Consider the following 23,370-nt stretch of genomic DNA (forward strand, 5'->3'; position numbering starts at 1 on the left):
ATTATTTTGAGGGTAGTAGTATAATAAAGTTTTCATATATACCTGCCTAACCCTCATTTTATCCGTCTATGATCCAAGTACATATATTTTTTTGGGAATTTAATGACCTGGTAACTAACCTTTTAAGTCAAGTCATATTTTATTACATTGAAACTTTATCATTTCACTACCATGGGCGTAGCCACACTGGGGCAAGCTGGGGCACTCGCCCCACCCTGGGCCCTGGCTCTGACCTATAAGGTGTCTGATTAAACAATGTTTTTTTTACTAACTCTAACTAACATTGAAGGAGATGGAACTGGTAGATGTGATCAAAATTTCGGAAATGCAATTTTATCCTAATGTAAAAACCGCGCTCGCTATTTTGCTTGCCCAGCCTGGAACGACCTGTACAATAGAACGATCGTTTAGCACGGTGGTCCACGGACCATTGGTGGTCCCTGGAGGCATTCCGAGTGGTCCGCGAAGCTTAGCTGCGCGACGTTGCTATACGTTAGGTAACTAACTTTATTTTTATCGACTTATCTATGCGAGCGAGGGGGTTTTCGTATGGAAGTAAATCGGGTGTGTCGTACCTAGTCCCCCCATTCATGAAAATGTGCGACATTTTACGTAGTTTTTGGTTTTAAGTCTTAAAAAATAATTAAAATTTCGCGCTCGCTTCGCTCGCGTATTCACAAACTATATTATTTTTGTATATGTCAAAAAACAAAAAGTTAAGTACGTTTGGGTTAAATTTTACGTAATATTTGGTTTAAATCCGATAAAAATTTCGCGCTCGCTTCGCTCGCGTATTCAGAAACTATATGCCCTTATTTTTTGCATTTGTCAACAAACAAAAAGTTAAGTACGTTTGGGCTAAATTTTACGTAATATTTGGTTTAAGTCCGAAAAAAAATGTCGCGCTCGCTTCGCTCGCGTATTCAGAAACTATATGCCTATATTGCTTTTGGCTTTAGTCCTGTGTGTGATTTGTTTATTTTCTGTACCTGAAAATATAAACCTCTCAAATTAAGAGATTAACAAGTTTGAGATTAACGGCTCAAGATACAAAAAACCGGAGGGCCCCCGCCCTCCCCCGGGGGATAGGTTGACTGCTGCCCCACCCTGAGCCCAAAGCTGGCTACGCCCATGTTCACTACACTTTTAAATTGTTTTAATAGTATTTTTAATGTATTTCCTAAAACCAATATTTACCAGTCCACATTGGTAAAACCTAGCATGTACTGAATTCGTATAGTATAAGTCCGAAAAAATCCTACCTTTATAATCATCGATATATATGTAATAAATATTTACATATACCAACTCATGCCGGTAAATCTTAGGTTTTACTGGAAAAACTTAGGATTTACCATAGTTCGGGTTTTTACAGTAACACATATACATTTAAGATAAATAAAGATGATTTGATAAGTAGGTACGTACTTTATGGTATGGAGTGATTTATCTGTTACGTAGTAACTGTTATAGTAATCTGTGGTATTAGTGTGTAATCTATGGTCAATGCTGTCATTGTGATACATCCATCCACCCACAGAGTACATTGTATATATGTATACTGATCAATATATTTATCATTGTTATAAATTTTACGACTCGAATTAAAATTATAAACAAAAGCAGATAATTTTATAAAATGAAAATGCTATCCAATACCATCGAAGAAGATTGTTCCATAAAAAATGTTTGGAATCACAATCTACACGAAGAATTTCATGTTATTAGAGGGGTGAGTATATATTAGTTCATTATTAACATTGAAAAGATATTTTTACAAGCTTTTTACAGTAGTAACATTAACCCTCAGATCAAAGAAATAGTATTAACCTAAACAACTACTGCAACTAGAATAATCTTTATTTATACATTTCGACGTTCATAAGTGCTTGTAAAGGCCTAAGTGAAATAAATGATTTGAGTGACTTGACTGCAGAATACAAAGGACAATGGGCAGATTGGTATACCCCACCAATAGCAATGTCATATATATCATTGGATAGGCCTTTTTATGTAGAACAATATTTACTATGACAGCTTTGCTGAAATGTTTGTCCGTTCTGAGATATAGATCAAAAACTGTGCAAAAGTTAGAACTAAGTAATCTATTGATAACTCAAGTTTTTAAAGGAAAATCTAAGAACTACTAAGTGTAAGTCTTGTATATGAAAGAAAATCAGATTACAGTATTGATTAGCATCAGTTTTAAGATTGTTTGTTATCTATATCTCAGAACGGACAAACAATAGAACAAAGCTGTCATAGTAAATGTTGTACCAGTTAAAAAGACCTATCCAATGATATGTATGACTTTCCTATTGGTGCGGTTTCTCACTACGCCCAACATCCAGTTGGTACAATAAAAGGTTGAAATGCTACATAATAGTAACAATTATGGATCCTAACGTTAGTAGTAGTAAAGTTATTAGTACTTAGATTTTCCTTTAAAAACTTTAGGTATCAATAGATTACTTAGTTCTAACTTTAGCACAGTTTTTAATCTATATCTCAGAACGGACAAACATTTCAGCAAAGCTGTCATAGTAAATCTTGTCCTACATAAAAAGGCCTATCCAATGATATATATGACATTCCTATTGGTGGGGTATACCAGGTCCCATATATTTGTGCCCATTGTCCTTTATGTATTACTAGCTTCCGCTCGCGGCTTCGCCCGCGTAGTGTGTTGGTAAAACGTAGCCTATGTCAATCCAGGGTATATTATCTGCATACCCAACCAAATCAATTCCAGCCGTTTTTCCGTGGAAGAATCTATACTAATATTATAAAGCTGAAGAGTTTGTTTGTTTGTTTGAACGCGCTAATCTCAGGAACTACTGGTCCGATTTGAAAATTTATTTCAGTGTTAGATAGCCCATTTATCGAGGAAGGCTATAGGTTTCTTTTTATCCCGGTACGGGAAGTAGTTCCCACGGGATGCGGGTGAAACCGCTGGCAGAAGCTAGTAACATATATACTTAAAAACTCACATTTTATAATATTAGTAGGATTAGTAGGATAGAAGGATAAATTGTTGAAAGGTTCTTCTAACCTACGAGAGACTTGTGTTGCTGGGGAGTTTGTTGCGACACAATCATGTTCTTCCCAGAAAAAACAGATAGGAAGTGGTTAAGCGTGGGCATTTTGGAGGCTGTCTTTTGTAAATTTCTGACGTTCAAAAAGTGCTGATTTGTAGCCTAATTTGAAGAAAAAACTTTCACTAGTTTTTGTTTCTATAATGAAAATGTCTTTTTTCATGATATTAGGTAGTACAGAAGTTTCACTGGGTGGCCATGGATACTGAATTTCCTGGGGTTGTAGCAAAACCGCTGGGAGAATTTAGATCTACTGCTGACTACCACTACCAGCTGTTGAGGTAACCTGTCTATTTTACAACTTCATAACTTTATATTTCATGAAAATTAAGTTATATGCTTCTTACATTTATTTAGATAGTTGTTTGACTGCCAATTTGGTGTATATTACATACCTACAGTTACAGTACCAGCCTTTTTATCGTCCAACTGCTGGGCACAGACCTCCTCTCACACGGAGAAGAATTGAGCTTTAATCACCACGCTTGCATGCGGGTTGGCGATTTCAGACTTAATAGTCCAGATATCCTCAAGATGTTTTCCTTCACCTTTTTATCAGCCATTGGTGTCCAAGATATACTTAGAAAGTACATACAAACTTAGAAAAGTTGCATTGGTACTTGCATGACCTGGAATCGAACCCACGCACTCGTACTTGAGAGGTTGGTTCTTTACCCACTAGGAGACCACTACTTACATATTATTGCATATTACATATTTATTTTTAAATACTTACAGGTGTAATGTGGATCTGTTAAGAATGATACAGCTTGGTCTCACATTTATGGATGAAAATGGTAGAACGCCACCAGGCTGCACCACGTGGCAATTCAATTTTAAGTTCAGCTTACAGTAAGTGTACAAAATACTTATCACATAATCCTACTTAACTTAGGCACTCACTAAATATAAACAAAGTTTAAAGTCAAGGATCCTAAGAATATATGTATGTATGAAGACCTCGATGACGCAACGGTTACCATGCCGGATTGCCGTACCTGAGGTCCCGGGTTCGATGCCCGGATCGGTCGATATTTGTGTGATGAGCATGCTTGTTGACTGTGGTCTGGGTGTTATAATATGTATTTATAAATATGTATATATGTAGCTATATTTAATTTATCAGTTGTGTTAGCACAGTTAATTAATAACTTGAAAAGGTGTCCCGAAATTATATATTATATTATTATTATCTTATATGTAGGTATTTTACTCATTGTACTCAATGTAGCTAATAAATTAGACTAACTTACAGTTTCTGAATTCTTGACTCCTTGCCTGCATGTGTTACCTCTGTGAATAAACATTTTTCTGAGGTATTGGAAAAATCCTATTTTTGTTCATCAAATTATCTGAACGAACCAGCTATTTGAACACCCATACCCACCAGTTAGTTCATATAATCAACACATATGTAGGTGCCACTGTTTATTCATAAGTGGCAAGTAGTACCTTCAAAATTGGGGTAAACTGCAGGCATGTATACATACAGCAAGCTAAAAATTTAAATTATTTTTTCCTTTGGCACAGAGAAGACATGTACGCCCAAGACTCAATAGATTTGCTTAAAAATTCTGGACTCCAATTTAGAGAACATGAGGAACATGGGATTGACCCATTAGAATTTGCAGAACTCCTGATGTCTTCAGGTAATACAAATTATTTTTTCGGAAGTAAATCTATACCCTGTAAAATACAAGTAAATAATCTTATTCAATAATTCTCTTCTTTTAGGCATAGTGCTGATGGACGATATCAATTGGTTGACTTTTCATTCTGGTTATGATTTTGGTTATTTACTAAAAATCCTCACTAATCAGAATTTGCCTCAACAAGAAACTGACTTCTTTGAAAGTCTGAGATTGTATTTTCCTACTATTTATGATGTCAAAGTAAGTGTCACTTATAATATTTATTTTATAAAACGTATTGGTCTTAAAGCTGAACCCAACATAGTTGGGAAAAAGGCTAGGAGGATGATGATGTATAGATTATGTGTCATATATCTTATCCTCCGAGCCTTTTTCCCAACAATGTTGGAATCGGCTTCCAGTCTAACTGTATGTAGCTAATTTCCAGTGCTTTACAAGGAGCGACTGCCCTATCTGACCTTCTCAACCCATTTACTAGGGCATCCCAATACCCCTTAGTTAGACTGGGGTCAGACTTACTGGCTTGTGACTACCCGTAACGTCTGCCAAGGATGTTCAAGGACAGCTGGGACCTACAGTGTAACGTGTCATCCGAAACACAGTCACTGATGTCTAAGACATACTTAGAAAGTACATACAAAATTAGAATTGGTACTTGCCTGACCTAGAATAGAACCCGCGCCCTCATACTTGAGAGGTTGGTTCTTTGCCCACTAGGCCACCACGACTATATATCATATAACTATATAAAAATAAATATTGCTAAGGATGAATCATAGCATAACAGTAACAGAAAGTGACAGTTACGCCTGTGGTACAGATTCAATTCTATACAGGCACCGTAATGTTATTTACCTAGAATAATTACAATGTAAGACTTAATTAAGATATTATGTACAAACGTAAATAAATAAATTTGAGTTTGAAAAATTTTAATAATCTGTTTTAGATTATCTTGATCCATTCTTTATTTCATTAAAAGTTTTGATGTTTATCAACAGTACTTGATGCAGTTGTGTAAGAACTTGAAAGGCGGTCTACAAGAAGTAGCCGATCAGTTGGAGTTGCGCCGGGTGGGACTACAACACCAAGCCGGATCTGATTCACTTCTCACAGGAATGGCTTTCTTCAAAATCAAGGAAGTATGTTTCTACTTATTTTGTTAAGGGTGCTAATTGAACAGGCTTCTTTTTAATATCATTGGAGGTGAATAGCCTCCGAAAATGTATGTTGCCTTCTAAATTACTAATTCAGCCACCAAGCCATCAAGAAAAACGAGGCAAAGTTAGTAAATTAGATGACAATGTATAAATAAGAAGGACAAGTCACAATAATTGATGATTTTTACTTGAAGCTTTCTATAGAATATTTTGTTGGTGTTGTAAAAAAAGACTATGTCAGCTTATTAGAGGCTACGTCATTTCCCCGTTGCTTAGTTAAAAAATAAGAAGTTTAATCATGCGTCCAATAAATAATTTTTTGGCTAGATTTATAATTTCCCTTTTGTTAATATGTTGTGAAACCCCTATGTGTTTGAATTATTGTACTTACCATGTATTATTATATTATTTCAGGTATTCTTTGATGGCAATATTGAAAGTGCTAATGGTCACTTGTATGGCTTGGGGGCACCATTTGCCAGCAATGAGAACACTTCCCAAAATAATGCAGAGAACAGAAATTCACCTTAATGAGAAAAAGCTCTGTTTTGATTTCTTTCTATTATTTGTATTGAAACAAAGTATTGGTACCTGACTATGTGAAAACAAATTGTTGAGCAAAGCCTGTGATATTTGAGTGTACACTGATAAAGGCTTATTAGGGCATGCAATTTTTGTCAATATTTTGAAATTGGTTTAGCTGTAAATTTAAAGTAGTATACAGATTTTTTACAATCTACAGAAAAAATCTTATCCAAATTCTTAATTGTAGTAACAATTTAGTCTTTTTAGACTGAAGTTTTTAAAACAAGACTAGAGCGTTATTTGTAATAGTAAAATCTACCTTCAAAAATCTTGGTGAACCTAATAATATAACACGGATGGTCTAACCGCATGCTAACTGAGCGAGCAACCTCGGAAGGCAAATTCACGGCCAGTCTGGACGTACTCTACCGGGAACGCCTCACGATGTTCAAATGTGCCTCAGAAGGTGGGTAATTGGGTATCCTGTGCGCTATGAAAACTTATGTTAAACGATAGCCATGTATTCACTGAGAAACAATTGTTTATAAACACTGTTTCAGAAACAATATCTACGTGTTTCTGAAACAAATAATTTTGTTTCAGAAACATATAATTTTGTTTCTGTGGACGATGTGGTCGGCAGAGTTTTAAACGTTGTTTCAGAAACATTGTTGCTGTAAACATCTACGTGATGTTTCAGAAACTGTGTATCTGAAACATTGTTTCCCAGTGAATACATGGCTTTAGAACTCTATACGGTGCAACTGATCGCTCAGTAAGTAGGTACACGGACAAACGTAACCAGAAGTATTCTATTTTTGAAATCTTCTGATCTTTTACAAAACTCAGCATGCCTTGAATGAGCCTTTACAGTGTAAGACCCCAGGGCTGCCAGACACCTCTTATTTTCTCACTAGTGAAACCCACCGAGCTGAGGATTCACAATAAACAGTATGATTGGTACGATTTGAATACGATACGCGCTTTAAATACAAATACGTTGTATGCTTTAGTTCTTAATTTGACAGCACTTAATTACCTATTAATTATTATCTAATCAAATCATCTTTATTTTCAGGCATCAAAATTATAAGTATACCTACCTATTAATTATTATACTTACCTATTAAATAAACCTATTAATTTAAATTAAAAAAACAATCGACATTCAAAATTTCGTGAGAAATTAAGTAACGTCCGGCGGTCCTTGGATCTTAATTTTGAAAGAAAGCGTGGAGCATTCTTGTAATGTTTACTCTTTTGGACCAAACGCTCCACGCTTTCTTTCATCAAACTGATTTTTTTTGTAATTTTCTAAAAGCGTATTTTTTAGTTTGTAAGCTATTTTTTCTTTCTTATTTTGCCCAATTACTTCCTAAATGACATAAGACATAGCCGTATTTCAATCGGTTTTCAATTGTTCGTAGGTTAAGGTTAACTCATAGCAAAACTCAAAAGAGGGCGTTGCAATGAATATTTGTAGCTGAGATTGACTACATGCAGTGATGCATACTTGCAACTCAAAGTACCTTCGAGCTTGCATGCGTTGATAGCGGCATCCGCTAGATGGCGCTGAGTGTATCTTTATAAGACTCACAGGAAAAATGTTTAATCACATGTTATATAGGTAATTTGTGGAAATCCATGACATAAAATGTTTAATATTTCCGCGAGGCAGTTAATCGTGGCTTTGGGTACTCGACACGTGTTTCTCCTCTCCGTAGTACATTTTCAGGAGATGTTGACTCGCCTAAGAAATGGAAGAGCCTCGATAATAATGCTACATATTTTTCCAAACATTTTACATTCGTACATACATAATTTTCTTTTCTGGGTAGGTGCTTGAATCTTTATCTGCACATTCCACAAAAAATAATGTGCGGTTGTTGCATGCACTTTCGTTTGTGGCTGAATAGATGCTGCGTGTCATTTTTTATAAAGGTATATGTATACATAGGAAAATGCTCAATTTACAATGGTGTTCTGAAGTCGTCACTTGAAGTTTTGAAGAAATGAAACTACTAAAAGACTATTTCTTGAGACTAAATCGTGTAAGTGTTAGAACATTTTCGACTTGTAAGTTTAACATTGCTATTTACTTAGTATAGGTAATAAACACATAATGATATAACTAAACTAAACGAATTACCTGTAATCAATCATCCGGATTTCTGCAGCATATTTTTTGGTACTAAATTATACTAAAACCGAGTGTATGAAGTAAAAAATGTGTATAATAATCGATATTGAGTGCAAAATGTTATGCTCGATAAAATACTTCAGTTCACTGATCACTAGTGATACTGAGACTTTAATTTAATTCTCTTTTTTACAAAGCAAAAGTGAATGCCATCTATGCGATTTAATTTTTACTTGATAAGCAACAACCGCACTATTTTACGATGAATCTTTTTTGTATTGTAAATGTATGACATCTTGTATAAAAATTATCATTAAACTGTAAGTAGACATTTATGTAAATTATATTTGACTCTGTGAAAAACTTCGAAAATATAGATAAAATCGAATCAAAGTTAGTTAGTTAAAATCATAGTTAAAATATAGGTAATTGACCTTGTGAAGTAGTTAGAATCTGTGTAAATGGTTCCATATACCTAGCAAAATATTTACAGTCGTACCACAAAACTCAAACTCAAACTCAAGTGTTAAACTCAGTTTAACACTTGTCTAAAAAAATGACAAATTATGACGTTGAAATAAGGGCCATTTTGCAGCCACACTTTTTTAGACAAGTGTTTGACACATGTTAAAGTTTTTGTAGTAAGACCATTAGCGTCCTTAATTTGAAGACTAGGATTTGTATAGAAGTCGTGCCCTGTCATCAATCTGAAGCAAACTAATCGTTGTTTTGCTTAAACTGATTTATATAGGTATAAGTTTATCTTTCGTAGTAACTGTTGGTGTAATTGTATTGCTATTGTATGTACTATAATTACTTAAAATTTCAATTTTATCAGGAACACCTTGGATCCGTTTACTTACCCTTAATTAATATTTCTAATAGGTAACTTTTTTATATATATCGTAAGTCCGCTCACTTCTATGTAGGTATTACAAGTACTATTCTATCATTGAAACCATAATTATTTAACGTTCACAACTCTTCAAAACAGTTTAAAGATATAACCATTATTCTCCCAAATTAATGAACTTGGAGTAGACTTAATGGTGACGATATGGTGTTCCAACGGATTGACTGTTTTAAGTAATTGAGTACTTTGAGTGAATTCACGCAGACCGCATTTGATATTGTGTATTTGTACTTTATGTTTAAAAATAGTACCTATAAGAACTACAACTACATTAAAAACTAATCAAAATAAGAAAATAAATACTAAGTTTAAATCAGTGAAAATGCATTGTTATTCCTTTCGTAATCCTTAGTGCAACTTTAATCCGTATTCATTTACAAGAGGGATTACGTATCAAAATATTTTTAATCCCAAACTACAAAGGCCGACTCGCACTTGACCAATTCAAACACACCAATTCAGTTTGCTTTGAACCCTATCTGTGGGCAGACGTGCTGTCGTGTCGTGTGTTGTGTTGGTGCTGTTTCTCAATTTTTGAGAATTGGAACTGTGTTATTATCGGTGCCTCTCGTACTATCTTGTGTGGTGGGCCATATACTGTCTGCGCCATCTTGAACTTTGTAGCGCGCTGTCTCTTTTACCTGGAAGTTGTTGACAGTTTTTTGGATTTCTTATAAAAGTGGTGGCTGCTGGTGGGATTTGAACCTGAGCCGGGCCGTGCACGGTGAGCGGTGTAGCGCCTGGACGCATTCGGCTGTTCGTGCTTGACCACGTTGCGTTCAAATACCATATCATAATCTACTTGCTCCTGAGCTACAAGTTGCTATACGTTTATTAGTAGGCGCAAGGTACATCGAAATGTTTCGATCACCTAGTAAAGCTCAATCAGATCCGAATCTGTCAAAAGACGACGAAGTAGTTAATGTGACCCAAAGAAAAAGAAAACAACCTGAATGCGAGTTGACTCTAGCTATCTCAGCATTATCTGATGAGGTGAAGAAAAGCCTAAATGACTTGCGCGTCGACATAAACTCTCAATTTTCGGGTATCAAAGACAGCATAAATACTCTTAGGAGCGACTTGAATGCAATATCATCTGACTTCTCGCAGATGCTTAGCGATGTGAAGGCTCTGCGCCTTGATTGTGATGCTGCTAAAACGGATGTAACGGAGCTAAAATCTAAATATTCGGAGTTGTCTCGGGAAGTATCAGAGTTGAAGTCTACAGTGAACTTTAATGCTGAAAACAATATTGATGGTGCGAAGCGTATTGCGGATATGGAGTTAAAAATTAAGGACTCGGGAGCTGCTGCCATATCCTTACTAGAAGGTAAAATTGACAAGTTGGAGCAACAGGCGCGTCAATGTAACATAGAGATATGTAACGTGCCTGAAAAGCGTGGTGAAAACCTATCCACCGTATTAGAGTCCATAGCATCTGCAATTAATATGACGCTTTCTCAGCGTGACATAATTGCGATCCATCGCGTCCCCCATGCTCATTCAAAGAACACAAGACCTAAGAATATAATAGTAAAGTTTGCAACTCGACTACTACGAGATAACATGCTAAGTGCGTATCGGCTGTCAAGAGGGCTTACATCTGACCGCATTGGCATATCTGGTACTCCAATCCGCGTCTACATGAATGAACATTTGACTCTTCGCAACAAGGATTTATTTCGAAAATGTCGCGAAGCTGCTCAAGCAAATAAGTTTAAGTACGTGTGGATACGGAACGCTACCATATTGGTCAAGGAAATGGATGACTCTGCTACGTTTGCTATTCATACTGAATCTGACATATCTACTAAAATTAATGCAAATAAGTATCGTACCGAAACTGTTACGAAAACTTAAAATTCCTTTGAATTATAAATTACTAGCTAATAACGTCACATTTAATTGTAAATGCTCAAAAATGTCTGGTTCTTACTTTTTTAATGTGCTCCGTTACATATTTCTCTATGTCAAAGTATTGTACTCTCTAACTGATTTTGCTTGGTGTCTTGCGAGGCTACCCCCGATCCGTAAGATATTGTTTTGTTTTACTTATTGTTATAATCACACTTCATTTGCCATAATTAAACTTAACGTGTATGTTAATGTGTCGATTACCCCAACTATAGCATGTTATTGCTTGAGGAGCTCGTTATTGCTTATAATCAATATTTTTGATATTAAATTTTTTTATAATGGCTACTAATAATCTATCTATTTATTATCAGAATTGTCGAGGAATCAGGACGAAAATGAACACACTTTATCTTAATGTATTAGCTCACGCATATGACATAATCATATTTACCGAAACATGGCTAACACCCGATATTTCGGGCAACGAATTTATAGATCAACGTTACGCGTTATTTAGATATGATCGCAATCGTACTGTTACTAAGAAGAAGGATGGTGGTGGTGTACTTATTGCGGTTTCGCGAGAACTCAAACCCACTCGTCTGTTGTTGTCTCCCCCCCTACTGTTGCCCGAGCATGTAATAGTTAGAATCCCATCTTATGACGATAAATATCATTTAATATGTGCTACGTACATACCACCGAATAGTGTAGATGATATTACAATTACTTTCCTTAACTCTCTATCGTCCATATTTGGTCAATCTCGAGTCGACTGTGTCATTTTAGCCGGTGATTTCAATATGCCATATCTGAACTGGGTTAAAAGATCTTCATTTATGGAATGTGCTACTACAACTTCTTATAGTAACGTAGCCCGTGTTTTATTCAACCATTGCTCAGAAGTAAATCTAAGACAATACAATGATTTAATGAATTGTAATAATCGCATTTTAGATTTATTTTACTCAAACACTGATTCTATAGCGTATATGGCCGAATATCCCTTGTTACCCTTGGACACGCATCACCCGGCTTTTTACGTCCATGTGAAAATAGTAAATCCAGCAACAACATTTTTTTCCAAAAATAAAGCTCTAAGAATATTGAATTACCATAAAGCTGATTATGTTAATATAAATAAAGACATAAAAGATGTCGATTGGGCTGAGTCGCTTCAAAAATTATTGCCTGATGAAGCTGTCTCAGCATTCTATGAAAAACTATTTGAAATAATCAGGTCACACACATCCATTCGCAGGCACAATAACAATCAATTCCCCATTTGGTTTTCCAAAACATTAATACGTATTTATAAAAACAAAGCTTCTGCCTGGATAAGATGGAAAAAGTATGGAAATATTAGCGACTACGAAACGTTTTCTATCAATAGATCAAAATTTAAGAAAGAGGTTGATAAATGTTATAAAATGTATATGAATTCTATTGAGGACAGTATTGCGACTAACAATAAGGCTTTTTGGACTTACATCTCCAATCGTAAAATTACTAATAAAATTCCCTGCACAGTTAATTATAAACAAATTTCCGCTAGTGATCCTACTACAATATGTAATTTATTTTCATCATTCTTTCATTCAGTGTATGAACCGTCTTCATTCGACCCTAATTCTTGGGAACCACCATCCTCTAGCACTGAGCTTGATATTAATATATCAAAGTTACACTTTTCTCTAAATAGAATACGACGAGAGTTGAAATCGCTTGACGCCACTAAGGGGCCTGGACCGGATGGTATTCCGGCTTTGTTTTTAAAAAATACTTATAGTACAATTTGCTACCCTCTTTATATAATTTACAATAAATGTATTTCACATGGAGTTTTTCCTGAGATATGGAAGCGTGCCAACATCGTGCCGGTTCACAAGAGTGGGTCTGTAAATGATGTAGAGACATACCGTCCTATCTCTATATTGTCAGCATTCTCAAAACTGTTTGAGAAACTTGTTCATAACGAGATATACCCGTTCATTCATCGCCTTATAATTGAGGAACAACATGGTTTTGTCCAAGGTAGGTCATGCATTAGCAACCTTATGTTATTTACGACTCAGCTTTTTGAGGGTATTGATGATAGACAACAGATAGATTCGGTTTATACAGATTTTCAGAAGGCGTTTGATAAAGTTGACCACAGATTATTGCTCAACAAAATTTCATACAACGGTATTAGAGGAGACCTTCTCCGATGGTTTGCTTCTTATATAACTAATAGGACTCAAATTGTTGTAATAAACGGCTTTAAATCTAACTCTATCGAGGTAACTTCAGGAGTGCCGCAAGGCTCAATTTTGGGTCCCCTTTTATTTATATTATATATTAATGATATTAAACACTGCTTTAAACACTCAAAATTTCTGTTATACGCGGATGATTTAAAAATATTTAAGAGAATTTGTAATGATACAGACTCTATAGCATTTCAAGAAGATTTGGACCGTTTTTCCAGCTATTGCTCTGCTAATAAGCTATATCTAAGCCTATCCAAATGCTGCACGATAACATTTACCAAAAAAAAAAATATTAATTTCTACGAATATCGGCTTGCTAACAGTATCATAAATAAAGTTACCACTCTTCGTGATCTTGGTGTGCAACTAGATACAAAACTTCACTTGGATACTCATGTAGAAAATATAGTGAATAGAGCATACAAAATGTATGGCTTTGTAATGAGAGCGTCTCGCGATTTTAAACGACCCTCTACTTATTTTCATCTCTACAAATCAATAATTCGACCACAACTGGAATATGCAGTGCCGATTTGGAATCCATATTATGCAAAATATAATGAAGCAATTGAATTAGTCCAACGCAAATACTTTCGCGCCGTGCTTTACAGATGTTACCGTAAAAAAATATCTTATAAGCTACTTCTTAAAAAATACAATATGCTGACCCTACAATCAAGGCGCAAGTTGCTTGATATGATGACTCTATTTGACATATGCCGTAATAAATTTGACTGCCCCCCATTAGTTAATAGATTATGTTACCTGGTTCCTCGAACAATCCATGGGCGTGAGGTGCGAACGAGGCGTCTATTTGCTACCAGCTTATGCAAATCCAATTCTGGTAAACGCTCTCCGCTCCATCGCTTAGTGGACACATACAACAAACAGTTTGGCTCAATCGACATATTTCATCTTAACAGATTCAGTTTTAAAAAAAGGATAGTCAACGTTTTGAAGGATCGGCAGTAGACTGCGTTAGATGCATTAGATTATTATATTGTTTTTTTTTTTTTTTTTTTTTTCCTCTTACTATAGTTGAATTTAAGATAACATTTTGTATGAATTCACCTGGCATAGTAATGTGGCAATTTATGATTTAATAATAACGCAGTGCACTTTTCACTACAGTTAATACCTAATTGTATAATATAACGATTTGACAGCAAATGTCTGCGTACAGATTTAGGATCACTTTTTTTTTTGTAATTTGTGGAAAATGTAGTGGGTAGTATATTTTTTAAGATTAGTTTTAAGAACATTTTGTGTACCAATAATATACTACTGTTTGTTTTCCCTAATAAAAAAATAAATAAAATAAATAAACTAAACGAATTACCTGTAATCAATCATCCGGATTTCTGCAGCATATTTTTTGGTACTAAATTATACTAAAACCGAGTGTATGAAGTAAAAAATGTGTATAATAATCGATATTGAGTGCAAAATGTTATGCTCGATAAAATACTTCAGTTCACTGATCACTAGTGATACTGAGACTTTAATTTAATTCTCTTTTTTACAAAGCAAAAGTGAATGCCATCTATGCGATTTAATTTTTACTTGATAAGCAACAACCGCACTATTTTACGATGAATCTTTTTTGTATTGTAAATGTATGACATCTTGTATAAAAATTATCATTAAACTGTAAGTAGACATTTATGTAAATTATATTTGACTCTGTGAAAAACTTCGAAAATATAGATAAAATCGAATCAAAGTTAGTTAGTTAAAATCATAGTTAAAATATAGGTAATTGACCTTGTGAAGTAGTTAGAATCTGTGTAAATGGTTCCATATACCTAGCAAAATATTTACAGTCGTACCACAAAACTCAAACTCAAACTCAAGTGTTAAACTCAGTTTAACACTTGTCTAAAAAAATGACAAATTATGACGTTGAAATAAGGGCCATTTTGCAGCCACACTTTTTTAGACAAGTGTTTGACACATGTTAAAGTTTTTGTAGTAAGACCATTAGCGTCCTTAATTTGAAGACTAGGATTTGTATAGAAGTCGTGCCCTGTCATCAATCTGAAGCAAACTAATCGTTGTTTTGCTTAAACTGATTTATATAGGTATAAGTTTATCTTTCGTAGTAACTGTTGGTGTAATTGTATTGCTATTGTATGTACTATAATTACTTAAAATTTCAATTTTATCAGGAACACCTTGGATCCGTTTACTTACCCTTAATTAATATTTCTAATAGGTAACTTTTTTATATATATCGTAAGTCCGCTCACTTCTATGTAGGTATTACAAGTACTATTCTATCATTGAAACCATAATTATTTAACGTTCACAACTCTTCAAAACAGTTTAAAGATATAACCATTATTCTCCCAAATTAATGAACTTGGAGTAGACTTAATGGTGACGATATGGTGTTCCAACGGATTGACTGTTTTAAGTAATTGAGTACTTTGAGTGAATTCACGCAGACCGCATTTGATATTGTGTATTTGTACTTTATGTTTAAAAATAGTACCTATAAGAACTACAACTACATTAAAAACTAATCAAAATAAGAAAATAAATACTAAGTTTAAATCAGTGAAAATGCATTGTTATTCCTTTCGTAATCCTTAGTGCAACTTTAATCCGTATTCATTTACAAGAGGGATTACGTATCAAAATATTTTTAATCCCAAACTACAAAGGCCGACTCGCACTTGACCAATTCAAACACGGGGACCGTAATCCTCAGAAATATCCGTTCTTCCTCACACACACACACACAGATAAATGACCACGCCCCGTTATGGGAAAATGGTGGCATCCAATGGTGCTATTGGTGCAAATCTAAGCGCTGTGATTGGTTGAGCGAAGTCCGCATTACCTTATATGGCGATGAACGCAGTGTGACGCAGTTTGTAAGGGCGGAAGGGCGGTAGGGTGGCAAGAGGGATGGGGTGCAGGGTGCGGGGTGCAGGTAGCCATTTGATGTTAACGCTATGAATTCATCTCGAATGTACGGCCATGTTAATTGAATGTAGCAGGTAGGTACTATTGAGAAACGTTAGATATTTACATAGGTATTAAAAATAAAATTGGGTAGATTAATCTTTATCTATAGTACCTAAATTGATAAATCTAAATTACGCACCTGAGATGTGAAAAAAAGGGTAAATGATTGATTGAGAGAAAATATAGGTACAGGACCTTTTCTCTCCTTTGTTTAGCAATGGGACTGTTCGGGCTAAGATTTTTTTTATAATACCCAGTTATATTTAAAAGATTAAAAAAAAAATAACATATTAAACGAACACAAGGCATCCATGCATGTTTTTTTAGATAGGTAAGTAAATTACTACCTCAATGGTACAACTGGTCTAGCTAATGAGGCTCGAATGCCCAATGATAAGAAGTTCTGGGCGTACTTATGAAGAATTTATTCAAACAATGAAACCAGTAAATAAATCTACGTGTTTCGCACACACAATCCTAATAGTACCTAATACATAGGCCGCCACGCGGTACCAGGAGCTCATCTCCAGCCCCAGAGCCTCATGGTACAACCAAGCATAGACACACTAATCCCTATTCATCAATCTGCAATTAAAATTACCCTAAAGTTATAAGCTGAGCTCCTGTTCTTAGCGTACATACATACAAAGTTCTTTGTCCATCATAATAACACAAATACTACGAGACCATAAATTCGATAAAGCTTCTCGAAGCTTCCATGGACCCCCCTCCACGCACACACGCAAATGTACTTATTCCACCCACACACGCACAGGTACTTATCACGCACACAGATTAACAAAATTACTGCCTACATGCGAATGCAACTGAGGGGCATATAAATCAATAACAGCCTCCCTTCCCAGCCGTCTCCCCGTTGCCATAGAAACCCTGAATTCTCAGAATGAACTGGTGCAGAGGTACAATTTACAGAACAAAGAGTTATGAGAAACTAGCTTTGACTGGTTGTTTTGCCTGCATCCGGATAGAAATTACTTCAATACCAATGGGCCGTGTGGGGTCCGAATGCCCACACCCTATTTAAAGATATATCTAGGAGGCTGGTTGACGCTTCTCGTGGTTATTACCTCGGACAAAGGATTAGCATGGCGATCCAACCTGGTAATGCTGTCAGTCTCTTAGGCACGCTCCCAGTCGACAGCGATGGGGATGAATTTTTTGATGCTTTTTAGTTTTTTTTTTGTTTTTACTAGGACAGTTTTTTATCTCTAGCGTAAATATCTATACAATTAAGTACCTAATCTTCTTTAAACTATATTATCAACGACTTTAACAATTAGTCCGTCTTTTAGAAAAGCCTAAAATAAAAATAAAAATGCGTTGGACACGCATTTTTTCTTCTCTTTCACAAACAAATAACAATGGAGATACAACACTACAACACACGTGATGTCACGAGCCCCCTCTCTCAATCTTCGTTGCGTCATATATTAGTAAATGTTTGACGACCTTGATGGCGCAATGGTCACCATGTCGGACTGCCGAATCTAAGGTCCTGGGGTGAGAGCATGCTTGTTGGCCGTGGTCTATATGTAACACTCATCATAGCACAAGTTAATTTGTAACTCACCAAAGGGCTAAAACTAACCTCGTGTGAAAAAGTGTCCCGATTTATTATAAATATTTTATGTATTGTAAAAAAACATAAGTGTATCACTATTTTAAAGTCTTGTCGTCACGCCTATTTCGGTATATATGTATTATAGTACATCTCTGTACTTATTATTAACTAGTTTTCGCCCGCGGTTTCACCCGCGTCCCGTAACCGGATGATGACAAAAACTATCTTAAAACCTTCTCCCGGGCCTAAGTTACCTCCCCTCTAATTTTCAGCCAAATCGGTCAAGCCGTTTTCATGTTATGTCGTGACAACGGAAAGCGGGTTTCATTTTTATATAATATAGATTACTAACGGCCAGTTTCTTCATCAAAAGTTAAAGTTAAAGTAATGTCTAAAGTAAAAGTAATGGTCAAATACGTTTTTTCAAGGCTAAAGTGACAGCAAAACTAATAGAAAAATTGAATTTGACCGTTACTTTTACTTTAGACATTACTTTGACTTTTACTTTGGCTTTAACTTTTGATGAAGAAACTGGCTGTAAGTAACTTATAATTATATATCTTGATATCCATACTTTACTTACTACTAGCGTTCGCCAGTGGTTTCACTTGAGTTCCGTGGCAACTACTCCGCGTGTCCGAATAGCTTTTCTCAATAAACTGGCTTCCTAAAATGTATTTTGGGCAAAAAAAAAAGTAAACAGAATTCCAATCAAAGCGTTCAGCCGGTGTGATACCGGCTTAAGTACCAGATTTGTAATGTGCGTACTACCATTCATCTTCGTACTGATTTATAAGCTTCAGGGTGCATCTACACGATGCAAGTAGCTTGCGCATTTTGAGGCACATGCGCAAGTTACATGCGTTTTAAAAACGTGCGGATTTAGCGACTTACGCAGTGGCGGCGTAGCGTCGGGTGGCACCCGGGGCGAACTACTTATTGAGCACCCCTCTCCCCTCCCCCCCCCAAAAAAAAAAACGACAAAATATAATCACGTAGTAAAAAAATCATACAGAATTAACACAAAAGTGTTAAATAGCACCGTAAAGTGAAGAGCCCGCGAGCGAAGCGAGCGCGAAATTCTTGATTTTTGAGACGCAGAGATATTATGTAAATGCTTCGGAGAAAACTAGTGCTAAGTGTAAGGCGCGAGCGTAGCGAGCGCGAAATTTTTGGGAGTTTTAAACACAGAAGCTCCAAAAAGTTTAAAGAAGCACTGTAAAGTGAAGAATGCGCGAGCGAAGCGAGCGCGAAATTTTTGATTCTTAGGACGCAAAGAGATATGTAAAGACTTCAGAGAAGACCACTGTAAAGTGTAAGCCGCGAGCGTAGCGAGCGCGAAATTTTTGAATTTTTAAACACAGAAGTTCCCAAAAAAGTTTGAAAAAAGCACTGTAAAGTGAAGAAGGGCGCGTAAGTTTTGATACTTGTGACGCAAGAAGATATCTAAAGAGATTAGAGAAAATTACTGTTAAGTGTAAGGCGCGAAATTTTTGAGTTTGGAACACTCAGACAAGTTAAAGTAAAAAGTAAAAAAAAAGCGACCGGAAATTGAAGCAGCTGCGAGCGAGCTCATAATTTATTGAGATTTGGGACACCAAAGTCCTCCACTTCCTCTTACAAATAGCGCCTAAATAGCTTAGAAATATCCACTGTAAAATATATTTTTTTATTGTTTTTTTTTGAGGACTCTAATTTAACTCAGAATTAAGCACAAATTAAAAGAAACCGTGACTTAAGCGAGCGCCAGTTTTTTTTGCTGCTTCGGTGCTTTCTTTTTGCTAGATTGAGGACTCAAAAAGAACAAATTAGAAATGAAGAGAAAACCGCGAGTGAAGCGAGCGAATTTTTTTTTCTTACTTTGAGGAATTAATTAATCAGATAAAAGCAAAAATACAAGAGAAGGGTGACAGTCGAACTGAGAGGGGTGACCGCCTCGATGTCTCACACATGCACTGTTGTAGTTTTGTTTAAAATTTTAATATCGCGCAGTAAATGGTAGTGAACCTTATAGGCTTCGCAGATTAGAATGGCACCCTTAGTGACTATTGTCCCTTCTGCCCACGCCATCCTGGTCGAGTAGATATGTGCCGACCGAGATGGCACCCCCCGAGATGTGGCACCCGGGGCGGACCGCCCCCCCCCGCCCCCCCTCCTTACGCTCCTACTGGACTTTACGCATGTACCAAAGCACAATACCCACCCGCGTGCTCTTGTCACTTGCGCATGTTAACTTGCTCCAGCCACATGCACCGTGTGGACGCACCCTAAACAAAGGTTTGCAGTTTGTCGATACTCTTTATCTCCTTTGTTTAGCTTAATAAAATGTATTTGTCTCGCAAAAAGTACACCCTGACAAAGACGACCTAAACTGAATACAGTATTAGCACAGATTATATACTATAATAGTTACTACGGTATTAGTTATATTCCAGCCATTGCAAACATCTCGAATTTATATTATCTCGAATTTATATTATTTATATCATCTCGAATTTATATTTATCTTATTACGAATAATGTGCCCTTGAAAAGTAACTGATTTATGAATTATTATTATTTGAAAGCAGCTGCGTCGAGGGGTTGCACCCTTCTTAGACGAGGGTAAGGGTGCCTAATTGGCACTACGTAGTCGATAATTTATTGAGTTTAGTTTGAGTTTGATATACATATAATAACTATAATACACATGATGAGTCATACTAGTTATCTACACTTTGTGGATGATCGCAAGGTACGATGATTCTTCCAGGTTAGGTAGACCCTTCCAAGAATCACTCTGTATTCGAAGGGTCTTAAAATTAGTAGGTATGTTTACAAATACGTATGCATAAAAAATACTTAAAAAAACCGGCCAAGTGCGAGTCGGACTCGCGCATGTAGGGTTCCGTACCATATATACATAATACATATTTATGGATATCGAGCAAAATTGAGAAATCACTTTTTTTGTATGGGAGCCCCCCGAAATATTTATTGTATTCTAGTTTTCAGTATTTGTTGTTAAAGCGGCAACAGAAATACATCATCTGTGAAAATTTCAACTCTCTAACTATCACGGTTCATGAGATGTCGGTTGATGTGTATCAGCCGGGTGACAGACGGACGGACGGACAGAGGAGCGAAAACAATAGGGTCCCGTTTTACCCTTTGGGTACGGAACCCTAAAAAGTTACTCAATTACCTACGTAAAAAAAGGCATCGTGTTTAACTGTTCGCAATAAACGCATAAACTACTGAACTGATTTTCATAAACCGTCTAGTCAGTAATCTTAACAGATTAAAAAGGTAAACATCAAAAAGACATAATTCATCAACATACAATCGAGCAAGTTTTGTTCCCCATAGACATTGCTCACAAATAAAAAAAGATTCCAAATCTAAATGATTGGAAATACAGCATTAAAGATAAATACTATAGCATCCTTGACAATGAGGGTTTTCTAAAATGGCGTCCACCAGGTGGCAGCACCGAGTCGTCAGGTCCAGGTAACTGTCAAAGTGCTTATCTTTACTATGAATAGTGAACGATTTTAGTGTTTTTTTTTTATTTTATAATTAAAGCACTGCATTATTGTTTTACTATTGAGGTTGAGTAAATAAAAAAAACTAAATCATATTGTGTTAACAAATTTTTCAACATTTCCTTAGTAGCAGTGACTTTTGCACCCTCTCTCTTAGCTCAATTTTTAGTTCGGAAACCTTATTTTGACCGTAGTCCATAATAAAATCAATAACACTTCCAATATAACAGAATTTCAATAAACAATAAGTTCGGACCCTACAATTCCATACTATTTGACAGCTGTTTGGACCTGACGCATACGAAGCGCCGCCTGGCGGCAGAAAAAGTATCGAAAACCCTCATTCTAAAGGTATGTCTTCTCTGGTCGTCGTAACTTCTTCGTGTCAGCCTAGTCTGTGCAGGATCAGCGCAAGAAGGATTGACATCTGACAATAGATATAAAATTCGTAATCGAATTCGAAATTCGTATCACCTATCTATGCTTGTACGGTGAAACCGAACACGTTGAATTAATATATGTGCAGTCATCATTTTACTTTACAAATCTAAATTGCATGAACGATCAGTACACAATTAGCGGCCATCGCGTGTGCTCCCTCGCTCCTTTGTTTGACAACCTTTGGTCCGGTTATTAAATCTATTTTATATCTGTAAACGATCGTATCACTCAAATAACCCCGTAATCTCTACAATGATAGATAGAAAATAATTGAAGTTTGAATAGCAGCTTCTACCCTACCTTCAAGAGATATTAAGTAACGTAATTATTTCTTATTTTTTTTATTAACTTGCCTCACCGTTACACTCGCAATATTTAGCCCCACACCAAAATTTGTATCTCCTTTATCGTGCATAAAGGAACAGCCTGAGATGATTTATTTTCAATTCTAAGTACACTTGTACCGGTTCCTATTATTCTGCTTGTAATACTTTCCTTAGCAACTGACGAAGGGGAACATCTTTTGTACCTTCAAGGTCAAGGGCATCTTAGGGTCACAGACGAGGGGTGAGCTTGTAAGGTAAGTATCTCTGCCCTTCATATTTGTTGATTGAAATATAGTATCTACAGGTACGTATTATAAAAGTCTCCCTTCGCGTCTGTGTGTTCGTGATGAACTCAAAACGCAGAAGGGTCTAGTGTGTATTTTCAAGGTCAAGGGCATCTTAGGGTCACAGACGAGGGGTGAGCTTGTAAGGTAATTATCTCTGCCCTTCATGTTTGTTTATTAAAATATACTAATATACAGAAGATAAAAGTCAAACGGGGCCACTAGTTTTATCATGGTTTTTATAAGTACTTTAGTCCAGCCCTAAAAACAAAAGGTCCCCTTGGCCGAATTTACTACAAAAAATAGAAAATTATTCTTTGTAAGTTTTGTACATAAGGCGGCGGAAATAAAGTAGCCTGCACTCATTAAAAATATAAATCCGGCACTGCTTTGAAGTTTGAAATATAACAAAATAATCTATGGTGTGTATCTGATATAGGTCTACAGAAAACTCCGTAGTGGCTGTCCATCTCTTAAGGTTAAGAGTATATTAATCTTAGGAGATGAGAGAGATTAGAAATTTGGCAATTTATTATACTAATTTTTAAAATTCTCACTAAGGAGTCGCGGGCGACCGTTACTTCTTAAATAAAAATATACATTTGAAATACAGTTTTTTATGGCGTTATGCGTATGGCGTAATGTT

At 35.9% G+C, this 23,370-nt stretch overlaps 2 protein-coding genes across 2 annotated transcripts; both read left to right on the forward strand.

Annotated features, from left to right (window-relative positions):
- Positions 1-1,544: 1,544 nt before the first annotated feature.
- On the forward strand, positions 1,545-6,592 carry LOC124644971 (CCR4-NOT transcription complex subunit 7-like). Its single transcript, XM_047184668.1, has 7 exons — positions 1,545-1,732; positions 3,267-3,376; positions 3,834-3,947; positions 4,626-4,744; positions 4,830-4,987; positions 5,749-5,889; positions 6,322-6,592. Exons 1-7 carry the CDS (start codon positions 1,640-1,642, stop codon positions 6,436-6,438), a joined length of 852 nt encoding a protein of 283 aa, XP_047040624.1. The 5' UTR covers positions 1,545-1,639; the 3' UTR covers positions 6,439-6,592.
- Positions 6,593-10,343: 3,751 nt separating this feature from the next.
- LOC124645357 lies at positions 10,344-11,345 on the forward strand. The gene has a single exon (XM_047185163.1). The coding sequence runs from the start codon at positions 10,344-10,346 to the stop codon at positions 11,343-11,345; it is 1,002 nt and encodes a 333-aa protein (XP_047041119.1).
- The last annotated feature ends 12,025 nt before the right edge of the window (positions 11,346-23,370 follow it).

This window comes from Helicoverpa zea, chromosome 31, assembly GCF_022581195.2.
Source record: "Helicoverpa zea isolate HzStark_Cry1AcR chromosome 31, ilHelZeax1.1, whole genome shotgun sequence".
Classification (NCBI taxonomy): domain Eukaryota; kingdom Metazoa; phylum Arthropoda; class Insecta; order Lepidoptera; family Noctuidae; genus Helicoverpa; species Helicoverpa zea.

Bases quoted from the DNA above. Each gene is read 5' to 3' on its own strand.
- LOC124644971 (XM_047184668.1), top strand. From the start codon at position 1,640: ATGAAAATGCTATCCAATACCATCGAAGAAGATTGTTCCATAAAAAAT. The intron at 1,733-3,266 runs GTGAGTATATAT...TCATGATATTAG, and splicing joins AATTTCATGTTATTAGAGGG to GTAGTACAGAAGTTTCACTG. The intron at 5,890-6,321 runs GTATGTTTCTAC...ATATTATTTCAG, and splicing joins CTTTCTTCAAAATCAAGGAA to GTATTCTTTGATGGCAATAT.
- LOC124645357 (XM_047185163.1), top strand. From the start codon at position 10,344: ATGTTTCGATCACCTAGTAAAGCTCAATCAGATCCGAATCTGTCAAAA.